This window comes from Phocoena sinus, chromosome 7, assembly GCF_008692025.1.
Source record: "Phocoena sinus isolate mPhoSin1 chromosome 7, mPhoSin1.pri, whole genome shotgun sequence".
NCBI classification, from domain to species: domain Eukaryota; kingdom Metazoa; phylum Chordata; class Mammalia; order Artiodactyla; family Phocoenidae; genus Phocoena; species Phocoena sinus.
The window spans coordinates 5,451,545-5,474,045 of NC_045769.1; the positions used below are offsets into that span (position 1 = coordinate 5,451,545).

Sequence of the window (22,501 nt, forward strand, 5' to 3'; positions counted from 1 at the left end):
AACCTCTGTGATATTAGAAAGCCCTGTGATTTTGTAAACAACTTCTAAATCTCAGATATTTTTATGTCCATGAATGTTTTTGCAGCTACTGAAATCCCCATCACTACCTGGAGCTTATGGGGGATACGAGACCTGCTACTAGACAGTGCTCTGTGGTACATAAAGCACATCACAATTTAAAAAAATCTTTGGGTAACTGTATGTAAGAACAATTGCTTTCATTTGTGATCCCAGGTCCCGAATGCACATCACTTGATGGATTTATGTGATTCTGAGGTGTCTACAGACTTCAACAAACGGTCAAGGGGGTCATGGCACAAAAAAGAGTTAAGAGCCCTGAATCTCACTCCCTAGTTTTCATAACCAGACCCTGGGGGTGCAGGGAACTGGAGCTATAACTTTTTTCCTTCACATTAAAAAAATTGTGGTAAAATGAACATAAATTTACCATCTTCCTGATTTTTAAGTGGTTCCCTAAGTTCAGCAGCATCAAGCACACGCATATTGCTGTGCAACCCACCAAGGAGGAGCTCTCGGGCGGAAATGACTGAATCTTAAAAAAGGAAAACTTTGTTTATATGTTCACCGTAACTCAATAAAGCTAAAATCCCAAAAACAAACCCAAAAGGGAAAACTTTGGCTAAGTGCAAATATATTAAATACTCCTGATTTTAGGGAAACGACCACAAAATAGTAATGCCCAGCGTGCACACACATCCCGCCAGAGATCTGTGAGGGCAGAGTGGAGACACCCGTCTAACCCTGACCCACAGCCGGGTGGTCAGTGAAACTGTCCCGGCTCTGGCTTTGGGCATTTGCTTCTCAAGCAACGGCTTTTACGCCGTTTCCCGCTTCTGATGTGGCACGGCTCGGGGTAGACAGAGCTGGGCGTTGGCCACTGGGCCAGCTGGGCCTGTTCGCTTTCCCTGAGTCTCAGGGTTCCCATTTGTGAAACCAAGGTGGTCCGGGGGGTTAAAGAGAACCAACCTTTCATAGAGCACAGGCGCTAAGCAAAGCCTGGGCACTTGGCATTCCCTTTTGCCCCAACATTCAGGTTACTTGACTATTTAGGATGAGGTCATTTCAATCTATTATTCTATGCAAAACTCAATTCTTATTACAGCAAACACCAAGGCCCAAATATACGTTGCCCTTGTGCCAGGAAATGAATCATTAGGGCGTGTCGTTGTTGGTGTACACTCCATTGAGTTCCATCCCTGCCATGCTTTTCCCTTTGAACTCTTTTAATTAATTTATTTATTTTGCGGTTCACGGGCCTCTCACTGTTGTGGCCTCTCCCGTTGTGGAGCACAGGCTCCGGACGCGCAGGCTCAGCGGCCATGGCTCACGGGCCCAGCCGCTCCGCGGCATGTGGGATCTTCCCGGACCGGGGCACGAACCCGTGTCCCTTGCATTGGGAATGCGGAGTCTTAACCACTGGACCACCAGGGAAGTCCCTGAAATCTTTTTAAAATATGAGCTGGGTTTGATGCCTTCACTGCTGGACAAGTTCCACTTATTTTTAACCCTGGTTGTAAACCCAGCACAAAGCCCATTCTACGCACCCCAGTAGCCAGTCATCCACATTCTGAGATGCATTCTTATGGCAGAGATATGGGTAGTTCCCTCATGCAACACACATTTATTGCACAAAGCTCTGGGGACTCAGAGCCGAGTTTAGACACGGTCACTGCCCCAAGGAGCTCGGTGTGGCTGATGAAGGAAGGACAGGTGTTTCACCTCAAGAAGAGCCCAGGCAAAAGCAGGGAGCTCTGAGAAGGGGAGATAGCCAAGGGAGCTCTGCAATTGGGGGTGGGGAAACCCAGAGCTGACTGCACAACGGGCACTAGGAGTGTCTCTGGGTCTTCCTTGGTATCCCATGGAGGGGGGAGGAGCCTGGGCAGGTGGACTTAGGTGAGAGGGTGCTGGAGTAGCTTGGCCATAAAAAGGAATGAGAGCAGAGACACAAGGCAGAGGTCGTTAAGTCCAGGCATGGCAGTAGGAATGGTTGGAGGACCAACTATGGGCTGCGGGGATCTGCAGACCAGACCCCTGGAGGGGAGGGTCCCAGGACTAAAACGGGGCTTGGCGGCTGTGGCCAGGTGACCGGAGACGACCTGAGGGGTGAGGTCTTGGTGACCACAAAGTAAACGATTTGGCGCACGCCCCGTCTGAGGTGACCGCCCGACAGTCAGGCCAAGGCCAAGGCAGGAACCGACCATGCGCAAAGTTGCCCTTCTCCTGGGAAATCAGAGCACAGCTTTTTTCAACGAAGTCTTTCTTCTGAATGTGTGGTCCTCAAAAACACCTACAAATACCATAACTGTGTATGCCAATTATTACCATTATCAATGTCAAAATCAACATCAATAAAGGACTGGCAATTTTAACCAAGCTTCTTGGAGTAGCCTAGAGAATATTCAGTACAAGTAGAAAAGTCGTTCATGTTCAGACTAGTGCCCAATTCCGGACGTGCGTAAGCCAAGGAAAACTAGTGTGACTAAGTTCTCTTCATCTCTACCTGACATCATCCAGGTGTGAGCGGGATGTTTCCCTTTTCAGAGCAAACCCGTCATCCCTCCAGCTTTCCCGTTTACAGCAGTCATCTGGGAATACGGGACCTGAGATTAAAGGGATGCCGGCCGCCATAACGCCACAGCCTCCGGGGCTTGGAGGTAAACTCTGGTTGCTGCAAGGAAAGCCTTCAAAGGGGTCATTCGGGGACCTGGGCTTTGCTGCCTGACTCTTCCTCACCTTTAGGTCCCTGGAATTCCTTCTGTTCAATTGGGACAGTGGAGGGCTGCCCGGAAGGTTCTATGGGACCGGCCTGATGGCGCCTGTATCACCAACACTCATGTACCACTCGCCGAGTCACTCGGCCGCACTTACTTGCAAGGGAAGCTGGAAAACACGAGCTGTTTGCTCAGGAAGAAAGTAGGTTTGGTGACCTAGCCAGTCCCATCCCAAGTAGTTTCCCCTTTTAAATAAAGATTTACCTTCCTCTGCCCCTCTGACTTTTGCATTAACCTGGGCAGAGACCTCCAGATACTTCCAGCTGGATTCCTTCCCTACCTTGCCCCAAGCAAGCCACATGCAAAGGCCTCGGAGAAGGAGGCGGGGCTGTGAGTTGAACCCTGTCCTTCAAGATCTGCTGGAGGTCCCATCCCCCCAACCTGTGAATGTGACCTTATTTGGAAATAGTGTCTTTGTAGAAGTAATCGAGTCAAGATGAGGTCACACTCGATTCACGTGGGCCCTCATCCATGACTAGGGTCCTTAAGAAGAGAGGTTTGGATGCAGACACAGGGCAGACGGCCAAGCGATGCCTTGATCTTGGATTTCTGGCCATCGGAACCTCAAGAAAATAGATTTGTTATTTTACGCCACCCGGTATGTGGCACTTTGAGACAGCAGCTCTGGATTAAAACCTCCACTTCTGCCACTGGCCGTGCAAGTCAGTCAACTGCAAAATGGGTGTCAGGATATGGCTGGCGGGGCTGGAACTGAGAAGCACGGAGGGTACAGGTGCACCCCGAGGTTCTTGCTTGTACAACACGCCCCAGGCCCGTGGTGGGGAGGGGCTGAGCCTTTTGTGGTCCCTGTACTCTCTCTCAGTGCTGCAGACACCCTGTTCCCCAGGTCTGGCCTGGCCTTGGGCTCACTGGTGCCTACTCAGCCTTTGGCCTCGGATTAAAGTTACTTCTCAAGGGGGATCTCCTTAGCCCCACTCCTCCCTACCACCTGCAGGTGGGGCTGGTCTCCATCAGTTGCCCCCCTACCCTCATCCTGTTCTCTCCCTGGGCTTGGTTCAGAGGGCTTGGTGAGCGCAGGGCCCGTGGGAATCCGGCTTGTTATAACCTAATGAAGATGCCCGGCCCTCAGAAATGGCTCGGCCCTCAGCTGTGTATTGTGGGTTTGGGACTGGCCAATTCCAGGTACACAGGACCAAGTAAAAGGAAAGCCACCCACTTGCACCCTTTGGGTGCTCTAGGCAACACTGATTCCCATTAGTTAGTTGATGACTGAGATCCCTATATTTCAAGAACAATTAAATCAATAGCAAGAAAACAGATACCCACTAAACCAACTGTCACACTGTCACCTAGGGGAGACCGGGTTGGGACGGAGCCATGGTTCTATGCACAGATACTTACACTAGGTTTTGTGTTTTACTAGAAGTCTGGGTGCGTACAGGAAAAAAACACACACACACTTATGTTAAAATATCCAAAGAAAATTTACTGCAACTTTCGTAGAATTGAATTTGTGCTACAAGACATGTTGCATAGGAAACTATTTAAAGCCCCTGAGGAAAAAAAATCTCAGTATTTAAGGTGCGACTGGCTTTGTTTCTTCTTTGGGGAAGAGTGAGAGACGCTCTCTGGGAAGACTGACGGCGGAGAGTGAAGAACCAGTACGTAAGGTGATTTGTGATGATTTGGGGGAACTGTGTATCTTGGTTCCTGCAGCATAAAACATGTAGTGTTTCTTTTTTATTGTTGTTGTTTTCTAGCCAGTTGGCCTTCCGTATTTGAATCAATAGATATATAAGAATGTTTTAGCCCAGTAAGGGATTTACATTGATTATACTAAGTAATTAGCATGTTTCCAGAAAGCAGATTTAGAGAATGAGATGCCAGAACCCCAGATGGCCCAGTATCACTCATGTAAGCACAGCGCATATCCTGGCCCCTTCCTGGGGATCAGCGCTATTGATCTGCCCGTATTTCTTCATCCCTGTCCCTCACTCCCTTCCGAGATGCACGCACAACGCAATTGTAGAATTCAGCGCAATTTGTTCTCCGACCATCAAGGTTACCAATGCAACAGTCCGCCAAGTCCCAGATTTTATGTGGGAAACATTTTCAGATGACATTCATCCTGCTCAGATGATCTTCATATTGTTTAAACAAAAGAGATTCCTCTATGCTATTTATTTCCAAGGAGAGACGGGCACACCGGGAGGGGAGAGGGGTTACGTTTTAGGTGGAATGAAGTAGAGAGTTTGGCAAATGGCAGCAGGCACCTCTGGGCGTCAGCGTAGGGTGTGCTTGTGGTGACGTTTTCTTCGTGCCCAGAGGAGAGGCTTCGAGCTCTGCAGCGAGCACTCCCCTGTCCCCGGGGAGAAGCAGGACCTCTCAGAGCTGCAGGGGCCACCTCTCTCCACATGGCGTAGCTCTTTTTTGCATTAAGGGCGCACAGGCAGGGGCCGTAGAGAATGCCACCTGCCCGCTGCCTTCTCATCTCAAGTGCACCCAATCGCTCCTGCTAAAGCTCGAAAAAGCTTCCCCTGTGCTGTGGCCATTCCTTTACTGCAACACGAGGCCAAGGTACAGAAGGTAATAAAAATCACAGGGAATCGCAGGCCTAGGACAGCCTCAGAAAGAATGCGCACGGACCACACTCATTTACTGAAACACCACGTTTCCTATTTGATTTCTTTCTTTCTTTTTTTTTTTTTTACAAGTACAGAGGCAAAAAGGTCCAACATCTGAACGAGTGTCTTTCCGTGCTAAGTGTTGAAATGCAAAGAGAATCCGGCAATCAGAAATGCCCCCATGACCCTTAAATACATATATACATCTGTAACATAATTAAAAAGGTCTTTATAGAACATAAAACCTCAACAGTATCTGCCCCTATGAAGTATTTTCTTTTTCTTTTTCTTTTTTTTTTTTTTTTACCTTTATGGTCCATTAAAAAATTAGATACCACCTTTCTCGTACGCCGCCCCCCCATACTTTAAAAAAAAAGTTATTTAAATTTAAATTTATACTTAACAAATAGAAAGCTATTTGATTGGCAACAACCTGCAGTAGAAATTCCCTCCAGGTCTCTCCCGTGAGAGAGGAGGCAGGGGGAACATCGCGTGTGCTCGGTCCTGGGTGTGGATCCAGCCAGGAGGGAACCCTGGGTCTGTCTGAGCTGACCTTCCCTCCCTCCCCAGCTCTAAGTGCCTGCCTGGGCATCCGGGGCAGACAGAGGGCACGCACCCCGGAGCAGCCCTCTGGGAGGGCGTCAGAAGGTCGCAGACCCGTTCAAATCACGAGGTCGTCGTGGTCCACGGGACTGAAAGCGGCCGCTCGCAGGATGTTCCAGGGAGTTGACCATGATCAGGGTCCCCTGTGAGGTGTTTCCAGCGCTTGGTGATGGGGTTTTTCATCTTATCCAGGCCAGTGTGCAGCTCCTGGATGACATCCCGGTAGCTGTCCCCGACCTGGTGGCTCCAGGTGAGTAGAAAGTCGTACGCAGGCTTCCACATGGCCTGGGTAGTGGAGTTGTCCAAAACCAAAAGAGAGAGAAAAGATTAGGGGACACTGAGAGACTGGGTCCTAGAACCTCTCCTAGTACCAGTATCTCTGTTCATCACTGACACAACTTTTTTTTTTTCCAGTACGCGGGCCTCTCACCGTTGTGGCCTCTTCCGTTGCGGAGCACAGGATCCGGATGCGCAGGCTCAGCGGCCATGGCTCACGGGCCCAGCCGCTCCGCAGCATGTGGGATCCTCCCAGACCGGGGCACGAACCCGCATCCCCCGTATCGGCAGGCGGACCCTCAACCACTGCGCCACCAGGGAAGTCCCCTGATGCTACTTTTTAAAGAGTGAAATGAACCCAAAGAAGCCGCCTCCGTCCCGGGCCAGCACATTTCAGAGGGAAGAACCACACACCTTGTGTAAGAGCAGGTGTATAGTACCAAGTAGTGACCAAACAAATAGAAAGGTTTCTCTTTCCTTCCAACCTCCCGTAGCACTTTCCGTTTATTTAGAAACTCATCACATCCATCAAGGATGCCCTTATTCTTGGGACTCCAGCTTCCGAGGTCTTGCAAGCCTGACTGTCTTTCCAGAAACTTAAAGTGACCACCACTAGACAAGTGAGAAAACAAAGACTCCCTGAGCAGGAACCCAACCAGCCTTGGCTGAAGCTGACAACATCCCAGGTATGCAATTTCACACCGTGGGGGCAGAGCCCCAACCAGAACTGATCACGAAGGGCTCCGTCAAGCACCATCGGGCGGAAGGTAATGTAAGATCAGGATCAGGGCCGGATGGGCAGCTCCGAGGATGCTGTTCCAACGCCCCACTTGATGGGAGAGTGGCCTTGCCGCCGCCAGGGCCCGGGCTCACAACTAAGGATCCCGGGAAGGATGAGACTCGCTCCCGCTCAGCGAGAGCCTGCTATGTGCCAAGCACCTGCCTTCACGTTTTACCTATGTTGTCCTCGTAAAAACGCTGTACAGTAGACATTGTCATCACTGAATTTTACAGGTGGAGGGAAGGGCAGCCCCCACTCACCTCGCTGTCCACCACCCCATCCTGTCCCGGTGAGGAGACTCGGTATGCGTTCCATCTGCTGCTTGGACACCTTGGCGAGCTTCTCGGCCAGCTCCCTCCAGCGCTGGGCCACCTCGACCGCCGTGGTCAGAAGCACGAAGTCCTGGATGAGTCTGACCACCAGGCCCTGGCAGTCCATCTTCAGTAAGGCCTAAGGAGGAAGGAGCAGGCATGAGGCAAGACACAGGGCAGGCTCTGGTTTCACGGGAAGCCTGCACCGCAGAGACCACGAGCCAGCACCCTCAACACTGCAAGGCCTGAGCGCCAGCACTGCCGGGACTCCCAGGTGCAGGAAAAACCACGATCTGTGGGAGGTACTGGGTCCCCCGCCCACAAATTCTCGTCCTTCTGGAACCTCCCAACGTGACCGAATGTCAAAGTAGGGATCTTTGCAGATGTAATTAGCTAACATGAGGCCCCACTGGACTAGGGTGGGTCCCTAATCCAATGACTGGTGTTCTCATAAAGAGAGAAACAGACATGCAGAGACAGAGAGAAGGAGTCCACGTAAAGATGGAGGCAGACATGGGGTGATGCAGCCACGTCACTGGAGCCACCAGGAGCCGGGAGAGGGGCACAGGCCAGACCCCCTCAGAGCCTCCAGGAGGAGCCAGCCCTGCCGACACCTCCAGACCTGTCACAGGATAAACCTCTGCGGCTCAGAGCCTCCCAGCCTGTGGTACTTTTTCGCGGCAGCCCCGGGACGCTGACAGGCAGGGTGCGTGGGATGACAGCTGTTCATCTGTTCCCTCCCCGACCGGGGCACCTGGAGAGGTGATGCCCTTTGCCCAGACAGCCAGCTCGGCACGGCCTGGGGCTCAGGGCAGGACAAGCTGATGTCAGCAGGTGGGGAGCCCCAGCGGGCAGAAGAGGTGCAGGTGAGGGCTCAGATCCAGGCCTCTCAGGTTCTCGAGGCACACGAAGGCCTCGCGTGGAGGGGAGGCTAACAGGACCATCAAGAAAGTCTCCAGAATTGATGGGACTGTTCCCTTGACAAAGCTGCGAGAGCCTTCTAGTGTCTCTAGGATGGGGATCACTAACTATGGAGGGACAGGGGCTCAGGAGGGAAACAAACGCCCGTCAGCCAGGAAGGAGGCAACGGGCAGAGCCTTGCCCAAGTCCCGGCTCGGCCCGAGCAGCACAGGGCCACCTTGGACTCGACCCCCGTCCAGGAAAGGGGCTGGTCAGTCAGGTGGGCTTCCAGCACAGGGCTCGACGGCCTGTGGGTTCTGTGCGGCCCCAGGCTGGAGGCTGTGTCACATTAGCATTTCTGGCTCACATCAGTAGCACAAACCCGCAGCCCTCCTGTCCGCACGCATCACCCCAAGCTACGAGCTACACGGACGGCTGCTGGGTGTCGGGCTGCGGGTCCGGTGAGAGTGTGCAGCTTTGGGCGGCCAGGATGGAGCCCCAGGCAGGGGGAGAAGGCGCGGTGAGAGCCAGACTCTCATCCGCGGAGTCTCTGCCGTCCAGCACATCCTCGGGCTACAGCCTGACACCTGCAGAAGCGACGGGGTCTGAGACCCCCTCGGGTCCTCAGACGTCGAGGATGCAACCAAAGAGATGCTGCTACTGGTCACCGGGCCCGGCCTTCTTTCTGTTCCTCTATGCTCTGTCCAAGCACCTGACGTCACTTCAAGGCTCCGAAGAGAAAGTGTTAAAAACAGCAACTGACCAAGCAGCAAGCCCCCCCGCAGCTGAGCCAAACACACCGCTCACGCGCTCCCTTCAAACGTCCCGTGAAGACGCAGGCGGCCTGGCATCTGGGCAGCGTCAATCTGCTCCTTGAAAGAACGCCGCTATTTCTGAGTATTCTCACCTGCGTTTTATGTCTATTTGGGGGGAACTTAACAAATGAAGAAATGGTGACTTTTGGGGGGAGTCCCTGAACGCAGAGGCCGATGCCCCAGCCTCTCGATCTTTGCCTTTAAAACATAAGATCCATCTGAGGCCGTCCTGGGTCCGAGGGGGCCATAAAGGTGGGAAGGCAGAAGGGGGCTTGAGGACCCCATGGTCCTTTTCTGATTTTTGTTTTTGATTTTAAATAAACTATCTTCATTGAGTATTTCCAGTGAGCCGGGTGCAGGGCGCATCTACCTCTCAGAACCCCCATGAAGGGAAGCCAAGCTCACCCCAACCTGCAGGTAAAATCGGAAGGAAAGGGAGGGGCTCCCATACCTGGTGAGGGGCTCCAGGCAGCCTGTCCCCAGCTGCTACCCACCGTGTGGGTTGCACGGTGTCTGTTTTACAGACCCCGAAGAGGCTGGGTGGCTTGTCCAGGGTCCCACAGCTCGAGGGCACAGAAGTGGAGGCAGGCCCAGACTTCCCGGTGCTCAGGCCAGTGGCCTTTCCAACTGTGTGGGCACCACGTGACATCAGGAACCGAGCACGAGGCGTCACCTCAACGATGTACAGACTTCAGAACATGGTCTCTGAACTTGGGTATCTTCAAGTGAAATTGTTTGAAAGAACTTAAATGTTTACTAGATTTGTGGCGCAGAAGATGTGAAGAGTATACAGGGGTGTGTTTGTGGTATGGGGGAGACATGTGATAAACTGGTAGAATTCTGGATTTAAGTTCTTTTGCCTGAATAAAAAACAACAACAAGGTCCTACTTATAGCACAGGGAACTATATTCAATATCCTGTGATAAACCATAATAGAAAAGAATATGAAAAACAATGTAGATACATGCATAACCGAGCCCCTTTGCTGTACAGCAGAAATTAACACAACAATGTAATTCAACTCTAATTAAAGAAAATAAATTTTAAAAAAAAGTGAAAAAAAAATTCTTTTGGCGTGGTGTGGTTTGAGCCCAGACACACAGGAGAGGCAGGGTGCCCTCCAGCCACGCCTGGTGTCCTGAGAAGGCGTCTGGCCAACCTCCCGTGACAATGGTCCCACCCAGGCTTCCTCACAGTGTCCCAGCAGTGTCTGTGTGCTCAGTTACCAGACTCCGCAGGTGGCCTTGTTTTCTAGGTAACAGAACACTTCAGAGTCACCTGCTTCTGATTCGGGTATCCCTGGCGGGGGCGATCAAAGCTGCTCTCTCCCAGGACACCGGGTGCAGGCACAAAAGTCCTGAGAAACTCAAACCCTCTCTCTGGCCCCGAGCGGTCACAGCTGGGGCAGAGCGCTGCCCACACCACCGCCAAGGGGCAGTTCATGCATTTTTTTTTTCTGAACGGCACATTTTGGGTGCCCACCAAGTCTCAGCAATAGAAAATCCCTTTCTCAGGGGCAGGGATACGGTGCTGGAACCTTTTCCCCGTAGCATCCCCTTTAATTCCCGCACACACACCAGTATGCACAGGTGATACCAGAAATAAAGCACAAGGCTGGTTCCAGCTGGACTCTCACGAGCTGGAGCGACCCATGACTTAAGTCAGGGTGGCCAAGTCTGTTCCAAGGGCAAGACAGGACCTATTTTTGGCTTTGCGGGCATGGCGTCTCTGCCTCAGCCACTTGACTCTGCCAGTGGGGCGTGAGAACAGCACGACAACACTTGAACGAGTGGGCAGGGCTGCGTTCCAGTAAAATTTCATTTACCAAAGCAGGTGGCCCGCAGGCCAGTGTGTCAATCCCTGTTTGCAGAGACATTCTTATGAAAATACAACAAAACATCACTTTGCTGTATGTTCACTTCACCCCAGTCGTGCTCCCATTCCTGAGATGCTGAAACACCAGAAGGGCAGTCGCCATGGCAACCCTGCTCCTCCCTGTGGTAGCAGCCTTGGGCTGTGCGACCACCTGGCAGGAAGTCCCCAGGAACCTCCCTAAGTGCACAGCAGGTAGTTAACTGTGTCCGTCCTCTTCTGGGGGATAAAGAGATTTTGCTCCTGATTCAGAGAATCCCTCCACACCGTCCTCTCCAGCCCTAGCTCTCCGCGATCTCAACATCCCCCCTTATTTCCATTAGTTTTCAAGGTTCTCGGTGGTGTTGATTTCACCTCACACCTCACTCCTAAAGCAACCACCCACCTTGACTTATATCCTACAGTAACTTTCCCTTTTTCAGAGAAACTTCACCGAGAGCCCAGAGCATCCTTCCTTCCTTCCTTCCTTCCTTCCTTCCCTCCCTCCCTCCCTCCTTCCCTCCCTCCCTCCCTCCTTCCCTCCCTCCCTCCCTCCCTCCCTCCCGGCCTGGAGGACAGACACTGTGCCTCTCGTAATCCCCAAAGTTGGGAATAATCTCTTACACTGAAAGCGTGTTGTTGAACGAAAATACTTCCCGTTCTCGGAGACCTGGGTTCCTCAGGGTTCTGTCTGCCACCCTCCACACACACACACACACACACACACACACACACACACACACACACGAGATGGCCATCACCCAAATCCACGCAGCTCTGCGGCACGAGCCAAATCCTCCTCTCTCCTCAGCGTTGTCATTAAGTCCTGGTACAAACACATAGCAACGTCTTCTGCTTGGGCTTTCGACCACACTCAGAAAACCCTTCCCCAAACCCACAAAGTGTATGAGAAGCAACATTAATGCCCTAAAAACAGAGGAACGTACTCTGTCGTTTCTTGCCTTCATGAAACAAAACAAAAACCGACATCGAAATCCAAGGCTCAGAGAGGTGAGGAGAGTATATACACACCAGCAGGGCTATTCAGTCTGGTCGCTGCAGTGATATTTCTTGACACCAGCAGGGCTGTTAAGGCATCCCCTGTCATTCTCAGGCCTTGCACGCCCCGAAGTGACACCCGCTGCCATGCGCCAACGCTGGCTCCTCCTGTCTCCAGAGGGCTCCTACAGCTCGCAGAATGTTGTCATGGAACGAACAGGGACAAGCGTGCAGAGCCACGGGGCCGGGACCCGGCTCGGAGCAGCGCTGGTAATGGTGAGACCAGGCACCACTGCCCTACCGGAGACCGAGGACCAGAGCACCTGCCCAGCTGCGGGGCACGCAGGCTCCACGCAGACACAGAGCCACCTGTACATGCTCTCCAGGCGCGTACAGAATGCAGAATATGGACAGCGCAGGGCGAACTCAGGGGACTGAGGAATATCGGCAGTGTCTACACTGCAGACCACTAACACGGGCCGCCTCTGGGAGACGGGCCGGGCACTTCTGCTGCTGGCCCTCAGGACAGGCAAACAGCACCGCAAAAAGCAGCATCTGCTGTTTTCACAAACAGAAAAGTCAACGAGGATGATCTTCAGTCTGGAGAAAAGCGAAACCCGGGGTGAGCCTCGGCAGCGGGGCCGACCCCAGGACCCCAGGGGCTCTGACAGCCAGCACCGGTGTGCACGTGGCCTGGGAACTGCCGCAACCCAGACCCAGGGCCATCAGCCATCCAATCCCCACCCGTCAGGGCAGGATGGAAGAACACCCCGGGCTACTGCACAGGGCGCCCTCTTGCTAAGGTCGGCCAGGTCTGAAGGCAGATGTGGGTAAAAGCCAAGGGATCCAGGCACAAGCCTGTGAGGGGCTCCCCGCCTTACAGCACTTCCTGGATCCCCAAGGGGCAGGGACACACCTGGATCCCCAAGGCGCAGGGACACACCTGGATCCCCAAGGAGCAGGACACACCTGGGTAGATGCCCAAGGAGCAGGGACACACCTGGATCTCCAAGGAGCAGCACACACCTGGATCCCCAAGGAGCAGGACACACCTAGATCCCCAAGGAGCAGGGACACACCTGGATCCCCAAGGAGCAGGGACACACCTGGATCTCCAAGGCGCAGGGACACACCTGGATCTCCAAGGAGCAGGGACACACCTGGATCCCCAAGGGGCAGGGACACACCTGGATCCCCAAGGCGCAGGGACACACCTGGATCCCCAAGGGGCAGGGACACACCTGGATCCCCAAGGCGCAGGGACACACCTGGATCCCCAAGGGGCAGGGACACACCTGGATCCCCAAGGCGCAGGCACACACCTGGATCCCCAAGGAGCAGGACGTACCTGGATCCCCAAGGGGCAGGGACACACCTGGATCCCCAAGGAGCAGGACACACCTGGGTAGATCCCTAAGGTGCAGGGACACACCTGGATCCACCTGGCTCCCCTTCACGTCCCCTAAACACTTAACACCCCCCTCCCCAATGCCCACAGAATAAAGCACAAGCATTATCCAGCCCAGGTGGCTGCGTGCCTCCCTCCCATCCCCCCATGTATCGTCGTCTTGATTCAACCCAGCCTCCGGCCTCTCCCAGCCTCTGGTTCTACCCCATCCCGTTCCTCTGCACCCTTGGCCCTTGCCCATACTGTACTTTCAACCCGACAGCCCCTCCCTGTTGGATGGGATTCTGCACATCCCTCCCTGAGTCAGGGGCATCTTTGCCTTTCCCTGGTCCACCCATGCCAAGGGGATCTTTTCTTCGGGGCCCATTACGAGTCTGTCTTGCACTCCTGTGGTTGTCCACTTGGCATCTCCCTCAGGGGAAGGCCCAGCACCCAGCACCCGCACTAAGCACACAGTAGGCACCCAAGAAATGCTGAATGAGTACGGAGCACCAACACCTGCCCCTGGCTGGCCGTGATGGCTCTTCCGAGCTCCGTTAGAAGCTGCAGCCATACACCTGCCACCTGTTCTCGCTGGCCTGTTTCTGACAACACAATTGGACTTCAAAAGCTCTTCAAATAGGTGGTGCCCGGTCCAACCCACAAGTCCCCCCAGCTAAGAGATCCCCAGGGGTTCATTCAATGATCTCTAATGCCTGGGGACTCTGGGAGCTCCGTCCACCCTGGTCCCTCCCCCCGTTTTCATTATAGTCGGGGAGGGCATCATCGGTGTTGGATGGCCATCCTCCGTCACAGACGTGCATGGCTTCTACTGGAGAGCTGGGCGGACCGGGGACAGAGGGGCATTTTCCACGGTGGTCACACCATGCGGGGGGGCAACGCAGCAGAGGCACAGCAGGAGGTCATACGGGTACGTAAGATGCCTCTGGACCAGCTCTGAGATTGAAAATATGCACTAAAACAACAGGAAGAGGGGACGGAACCAGAGAACGGAAACATGTCTGACCTCACAAGACTGCGTCCAGATCAGATTCTTAGCCTGCGTCCATTCATTCATTCACTCGTCAACTATCTGGTTGTTTCCTATGTGCCAGCATCCCTTCCCTCGTGGAGTTCATATCCAGTTAGGGTAATGACAAGAACCATGAATACAAGTAAACAAGACCATTTCAGATTCGAGAAAGTACCGTGAAGACAATGCTACAGTAACACAGACGGTCAGTGACCCAGAGACACAAGGTTGCTTTATCCAGGGTTGCAGGAAAGGTCTGACAAGAGGACATTTGAGCTGGAATCTGAAGGACGATAAAAAGCCACGACGTGAAACTGAGGGAAGAGAATTCCAGGCAGAGGGAACAGCACGTGCAAAGGCCTGGGGCAGGGCAGCTGGCTGTGTCCAAGATACAGAGAAAAGGCCAGAGTGGCCGGTGTGCAGGGGCAGGTAGGGGCCCTCGGGCTGTGGTAGGCGGGGCCGGGTCTTACAGGGCCCGTGGGGCAGAGGAAGGGGCTGGACCTCGTGCTGAGAGCAGTGGAGGGATGGACAACTCAGTTCTTGATTCTTTCTTCCTTCCCATCTCCCCACAAATTTACCATCCAAAACCTTCACCACTTCTAATTCGTTCAATCACTGCTTCCAAACCAAGGAGCCATACTAAACAGAAAACTACCTTCAAAATGAGAGCGGTGGGGAAGAGGTGGTCTGGCTGCGACACGGCTGGAGCGGGGGCGGGTGGTTAGATCAGTGGCTGAGGCCCCAGGAAGCCTGACTGCTCAGTGGTTTGTTACGTCTCTGGAAATAAAACACCTGGTTTCCAGTGACTCCTGAGACACGCTGGGATAAATCAGCCTGTGGTCTCTAGAAGTCTGGCCAACCATTCAGATCTGCCAGCCCACAAGATGAAGAGATAGGAGAGGGGGTGGTGGGGGGGAATGCTGCAAAACCAGTTTCACTTCTGTACCACAAATCTAACCTGTCTCAGGGCCACGTTCCTGCCAAGGTCAAGGTTCATTTCCTCCTCTCTGGGAGTCCTGGTGGCTGTGGGCCTGGCGGGGGGTGGGGGGAGGGGGGGCAGCGGGGGCAGGGAGAGGGTCTTGGACGCACACAGATCCCCGTCCTCACACACAGTAACCCAAGGAAGCCACCTGAAAAACCTGCTCTCAGAGAAAGTTCTCCAGGTTGAATAAAACAAGACGAAAAGAAATGAGCAGGAAATGGACGTGAGAGCCGCCTCTGTGCCGCCCAGGTTGATGCAGCCTGAACCTCTGCCGGTTCCAGGTGAGCATCTTCTAGCTGTGACTAAGGAGCGGTCGATACCCTTTATGTTCCATGAATGCACACCATTCCACCGTCCACAGAGGATCCCGGCTGGACGCTCACCCCGGCCCGCTGTGCGAGGTCCATCACGAGGGCACCGGGCAGCTCGGGCTGGAAGCAAGCTCCGGGAATCGCTCTCACAGGTGGGCCGGCGAGGCGAGCCCCTGAAGGGAGGGTCCTGGGTCCCAGCTGTGCAGGAGCCCCATCCAGCGCAGGGGGAGCTTCCTCTGCTGCCCATCCCCACCCCCGCCTCACCCCTCCCCGTTGCCATGACAACCGGCTTCCTCCCCACCTCCCCCAACTGAAGCTGCCATCGGCGACCCATCAGCGACGGATGCCCCCAGCGACCCCCTGGATGCCACCTCCAGTTCCCGTCTCCCTCCTCCGGGCAATGTCAGGTCCTCACCTTGCTCCACGCATCCGGCACTTTCTAGTATCTCGGGGCCACCGATAAGGGGTCTTTCTTCATGCCCCGATCCCTTGCCGGACTGCAATGCATACTCCCTGCAGCAGGGGCCATGCCACTGTGGACCGTATTCCCTTCTGTCCCCCCAGCCCCACGGGGCAGCCCAGGACGTGCATGCAGTGATGACCCTCGGCTGTACACCTCCGTCCACGCGTGCATCCTCACTCATGCAGACACGCCTGGCCCATCCGTTCCAACAGGCATTCACTCAGGATGGCAAGTGCTGGGGGGGAAGGAGGGGAGTTGAAGCGGCAGAAGTTCAGGGGCGCTGGGAGTCACACCTCACAGAGATAAGGAGGCGAAAAGGACTGTGTGGGGTCGGAGGAACACGAGAGAAGAGCCTGTGACCGAGGCCTGGGGGTTTCCCGTGGGAACAAAAACTAGGGGCGTGTCCACATCACGAGGACCAGGGAGAGACCCGAGTCGGCTTCTATCACAGAAAGAAGTCGACAGAGAATGTCCGGCACACATCTGACTAGGGATGCCCAGAGGACATTAGGCTTCTCCCAGGTACAACTCCTCCAAGGCCACCACAGCCGAACTGTGGTGAACAGTTAAGAGTGGACTACCTGAGGGCGTCATGACCGGCACAGAGCCCAAGCCTGTTGGAGGCCGTGATCGGGTCCAGAAAGCTTCCCATTTGGCTTGCGGGCCGGCTGTGCCCAGCAGTGGGACTACCCCCTCTTTACTTCTTAGTTCCCAGTTGTGCTGGCAAAACAGAGGCCGTCCTCACCCCAACTCAAACACACGCAAGAAGGAGAAAGAGGAAATGACACAGAGAGAGGGGAGAACCTTCATTCAAGTAAGGCCTGGAGAGAAAAATTCACAGCAAGATAAAGTCAGACTTTGGGGTGAGTCACAGATCCCGCTGGGAATCTGATGAAAGGATGGATCTTGTCCCAAGAGATCTAAACAGGGGCGGGTGGCGCACAGGGTCCCCCCTTGCGTCCCCGACCGGGCAGGCGGAGGTGCATTCCGGACCTCCAGAGGAGCTCACAAATTCAGCAGGAGGAGACCTGCACGACCCTCACCGCAGTGGCTCCGAGTTGTCTGGGGGCCCCTACCGGTCCCACGTCAATGCCTATCCCCAGGCGTGTGTGAGTTTCAGGGAGCAGAACGGGGGCCCAGACCCCGGTCCACTGACTCCCGACACCACACCCGTTCCCACACGCGCAAGGGCAAGGCTGAGGCTGGACTGAGCCCCATCCTCTAGGGATCCAAGCCCCACCGGGCACTCACCATCATGAGCTCCTTCTGGAAGGACTTCCGGTCTTTGTTCTCCGTGCTGTTGCAGTCCTCCTTCAGCTTCTCCAGGACCGATGCCACCCGCTCGGGCTCGCTGTCCAGCTCGGCCCTGCAGAAGAAGGTGAGCGGCAGGTTCCCGTAGCCCAGGGCGTCGGCGAAGGAGCGCCAGCTGCTGATGTTCTCCATGAGCAGCGTGCGGACGGAGGCGTAGATGTAGGTGAGGAACTTGCATGGGCGCAGGATCTGTTCCAGCAGCAGCGACGTGCTCAGCTCGGGCCCGGAGAGGAGGCTGGGCCGCGCCTTGCCCACCACCAGCACGTTCTTGGCGTGCACGAGGCCGACCCTGCCCTGGTGGTAGCCGATGTACCACTCCTTGGTCCACAGCTGCCCCTTCAGCCGGATCTTCTCCTCGCTGAGCAGGGCGATGGCGTCCCCCTTCTTGTACTCCAGCAGGTAGTGGTTCTTGCTCTGCCGTACCACTGTCTTGAGTAACTTGCCGAACTTGAGGCTGGACACAGGGCGGTCCTGGAAAGTCGGGTACTTGGTGGTGGCAGCAAACGGGGACAGGATGATCTTCCCGACCTCGTTCTTCTTGAGGAACCGTCTCTGCCCGGACGGCTTGACGGCACTTTTCGGGGGTGGCTGTGGGGTCTGGACGCAGAACTGGGTCAGGATGGCCTCCTGGTCGTCTTTCACCTGGACCCGCAAGGTGAAGTCGGAGAGCTCGCTGGCGTTGGAGCAGCTGATGGAGAAGATGAGACGGCTCACCTTGCCCAGCTTCACCTGGAAGCCTCTCACGGCCTTGGCCTGCTCGCTGGCTTTGACCTCGTAGTTGGTCATGTTGGAAAACATGCAGACTCGGAGGTCCTGGGGCCTGGACAAGACGAACTGGTGCTTGCCCCAGAGCTGCAGGGCCACTGGGGCCGGGCTCGGGGCCTGGCGGGTGACCTCGCTGACCAGTAGGGTCTTGGGGGCACAGTCATGCCCGAAAATGGTCACCACCGTCTTGAAGGACGGGTGGATGTGTTTGGGGCCATAGAGACCCACGGTGACTTTCTTATTGATGAAGTCCCAGACCGTGGAAGGGTAGAGGATGTTCGGGCCGTGGGCAACGATGGCCAGGTACATACAGGGCTCCAGGTTGTCCAGCTGGGCCTGGACCGTGTCCCCATAGCTGTAGGTGTGTGGGATGGGGACATAGGGCCCCTCCTTTGAGTCGCTCCTCAGGCACTGGAGGCCCACTGTGCTTTTGCTGAAAATGTCACTTTTCACCTCAGCTGAAACCTTCATCTCCAAGATGATGTGGGTTTTCACCTCCAGGGTGCTCAGCTTCACCTCCAGCACCGGGCTGACGCAGCTGCACCTGTCGCTGTTGAGCTCCAGCGGGGGGTCCAGCAGAGCCTTCATGGAGATCTGCTGCGTCTCCCCTGGAGCCACGTGGCCTTCGGGCACGTGGATGCTGATGCTGGTGTCGGGAAGCTGCACGGCGCCCCCCGAACTCTCCAGCTTGCACACGATGTTCGTCTCCACCGCTTGGGTCTGGCCCCAGCCGGGACTTTGGCCCAGCAAGTCCAGGTCGTGGCAAGACCGGGCCAGCTTCCGGTGGCTCAGCCAGGCAGCCCGGAAGTCCTCCCGGCTCTGGAACTGCTCGGGGGCCGGCGATTTCAAGCCCGTGAAAAACCCCGAGGATGCGGGAGTGTCGGACTTAGCTTGGAGGACGGAGAGTTCCGAGAGGCTGTAGGAACGCTTGCTCCGGAAGAAAGGGTTGTCCCGCCTGACCGTCGGCTCCGCGTGAAGGCGGCTGGTGGCCGGCAGCTCGTCGAAGATGTTGGTCGTCGCTGAGCTGGACTCGGTGAACGAAGATGTGCCCGTATCAAAGAGGAGCAAGTCCACGGTGCTTTGGGGAGTCGGTAGGTCCGCGCTGGGCAGCGCTGGCACATTCCCATTGAGAAACGGGTTTGTTTGGACACCGTTCCAGAAAGGATTATTACTGTAGGTTTTGCTCGACTCCCTCCTGTCATCTGTCCATCCTCCGAGCAAATCTAACTCCTTGGCTACTTCGTCCGGGCTGTCTGGAAGATTGTCGATCATCCCACTGTCACTTAAGGTGGAGTTCCGGTAGTTTAAGGGCTGCACGTAAGAGGAAGGGATGTAGCCCATCTCCGTGGTGTTGTGTGCGTACCACCACTCCCCGCCTGACGTATCCAGGACGTAGAGGTGGTCGCCCTTGGAGAACTTGAGGGTGGTGAAGTTGGTTGGGCAGTAGTCCTTGATTGCGATCACTTCCTTTGCATTTCCAAAGGGCGTGGGATTGTCTACTAGCAAGGCACTGGGAGAAGGCACTGCGTAAAACACAAAGAACAGGAGGTGAGGGCGGGCCCTCAGGGCGAGGCAGAGCATCGTCAAAACCAGGGAGAAGAGAGGTCTGGAAAACCATCACCCCCAACAGGGAGACAACGTGTCCGGCAAGTAAACGACAGAAACAAACCAAAGTAAAATCTGGTGGGCGATTCACCCGACCGACAGCCTAAATCGAGCGTTGTCTCCCCGGATTCTATCACATCCCAACGCACGGTCTGAGTCAGGTGGAAAGGCCACAGAGGGTCTCTCCACCATCCACAGAGACATGAATCAGCATAATGGAATTATCAATATGTCCCAGGTTTTAAACATCTCATTTTGACCCAACTTTTCTTTACTGTTGCTAACTTACCGGGACTGCTGCTAGGTCGAAAGAGAAGCTCAATGTGATTTACTTAGAAAACACAGTGATGCTGCGTTCAGTGACCCACTGATGTAACCAGGGACTGGAAAAGACCTGCAACAGAATCTCTCGGTGCCTAAGAGCTGATTCCATGTCCTGCCTTCAGCATAAAATACATAAGCCAAGGGGAAGGTTCCCTTGACTATCAGGCCCGTTTCCTAGTTTCCAAGTTGAACCCATTCTTCATCAAACTGTTTATATGAAATAAGATTTTTGAGGTTAGTCTCTTGCAACGTCTTTTTTTTTTTTTTTTTTCTGTACGCAGGCTTCTCACTGCTGTGGCCTCTCCCGTTGCGGAGCACAGGCTCCGGACGCGCAGGATCAGCGGCCATGGCTCACGGGCCCAGCCGCTCCGCGGCATGTGGGATCTTCCCGGACCGGGGCGCGAACCCGTGTCCCCTGCATCGGCAGGCGGACTCTCAACCGCTGCGCCACCAGGGAAGCCCTCTTTCAACCTCTTTTAAACGATCATTCAGAACAACATGGAAATGCTCTCTGTTACCCCTTGAAAATCAAAGGTTTGGGTCTGGTTGTAATTCACATTCTTTTTGAGCAACTCTTTAAGCAATCTGAAAAATGCCAACACGTTAAACAGCGACTCAAGCTAATTTATGGTTCTTGGCGTTCAACTGCGTGTTACCAAGGTAGACAGCAATTGGAACAGCAAAAAAAAAAAAAAAAGTCATCTAAACAAGTACGGTGTGTTTTGAAAAATAACAGATAACTAGAAACCTAAGGGTTTTCTCTCCCTCCCATACATAACAAAGTACATATACTCAGAGGATGAAGAAACTTCTTTCTGATGGAAATAAGCCCATATAATTCTCTCCAACCCTCCCATCCCAACTGTCCCTTGTTTTATGGAGTTTGCTGCCTTCCTGTAACAACCAAATGAAAGTAAACTTTTTTTAGCTGCTTATGTAAACAAAGAAAGGACTACATTTTTAGTGGAACTACACCTACATCTTGTCTAATACAGGATTAAGTCAACAGACATCCTATTCTACCAAATTGGCTCTCCTCCCCCACCCCCAAAATCATTTGCCAGTTTCCTTTTCCTTTAAAAGGAAATAGTGAGGGGACTTCCCTGGTGGTCCAGCGGTTAAGACTTCCCCTTCTCATGCAGGGGTTGTGCGTTTGATCCCTGGTGGGGGAGCGAAGATCCCACACACACACAAAACCCAAAACATAAAACAGAAGCAATATTGTAACAAATTCAATAAACACTTAAAAAAATAAAAAAGGTCCACATTAAAAAAAAAACTTTAAAAATAAATAAAAGGAAATAATGAAAATTAATTTGCACGTCCTCAGCAAAGTCTCAGGCAATAAAGTAGGAAGCTGCTATTTATTTACACTAACTAAAGTACAGAGATATGCTTATTAGCAGGGTGTGAACCTGGGCCTCGAAGGCTGTCACCTACCACCCTGTCTGGGGTGTTGGGGAGAAGCTGGTACTGGGATCACCAGACCTGGGATTTGAATCTACACCCTTAGCAGCGGTGTGATCTCCGGAGCCTGACATTCTTCACAATGGACGAACCACCTTCCCTCGACGGGCTCTGGCGAGGATTAAGCAAGATGATGGTGATGACGTGATTAGCACTGTGATGCTTTGTACGAGGTAAAGACTCACAAAATGTTATGTTTAAATAGACGTCTCCGGCCCCCTCCTAATTTAATTTTTCTCCATAGCATTGATCGTTAACCAATATAAAATGTACCATGCATATCTGTGTTGGTTTTGTCGGGGAGGGCTCCATTGCCCCACTAGGCTGTAAGCTCTGTTCGGCTATGTTTTGCTCGCAGTGGTGCCCTTGGAACAGGGCCTGTGTCACATAGCAGGTGCCCAATAGACACCCGTGGAATGAATGCTCATCCTGTAAGCTTACAACAGAGACGCCATATCCATGTTACTGGGACAAGGTGTTGTCCAAAGGTTAAGTTAGAATCCCCCTGGGCTGTGCCCTTCTGCTATAAAATCACACTTAACCCTGAAGGGGGGCAGTGACTAAAAACAGCCAAGTCAAAGATAATGGCTTCGAGGGGAGGTAGCAGAAGGCAGATGGGTCAGCTGGGGAACAGGGGATAATATAAGATTTCCCCTCCCACTTTGTTTTCCAGTCACAGGCTCCAGTTTCCTTGACACATCTAATGAAAATGTCACGTCAAAATCAAAACCAAATGAAAATCAAAGAAAGCTGGCCAGCTACTAAAATCTTGTTAGAATTCCTCAAAAGTTATATCCCTATTATGTTCCTCCAGAATAATTCCCTTACAGTAATATTTTTTGAATTAAAAACCAAAGCTATTAGGCAGGCTGTGTACATAACCTGAGAAAACGTATCAGTGCAAATGATCACTTTAAGTCTTCTTACCAGACCAGAGAA

General features: G+C 53.6%; 1 protein-coding gene across 1 annotated transcript in view; it reads right to left on the reverse strand.

Moving 5' to 3' along the window:
* Positions 1-4,218: 4,218 nt before the first annotated feature.
* Positions 4,219-22,501, reverse strand: part of SH3BP4 (SH3 domain binding protein 4) — a 43,044-nt gene continuing 24,761 nt past the window's right edge. Inside the window, 7 exon segments of the mRNA XM_032637134.1 lie at positions 4,219-6,092; positions 6,094-6,123; positions 6,125-6,265; positions 7,298-7,317; positions 7,320-7,338; positions 7,341-7,487; positions 17,342-19,689. Of these exon segments, the coding sequence (XP_032493025.1) occupies positions 6,039-6,092; positions 6,094-6,123; positions 6,125-6,265; positions 7,298-7,317; positions 7,320-7,338; positions 7,341-7,487; positions 17,342-19,689 (2,759 nt within the window). The 3' untranslated portion in view covers positions 4,219-6,038.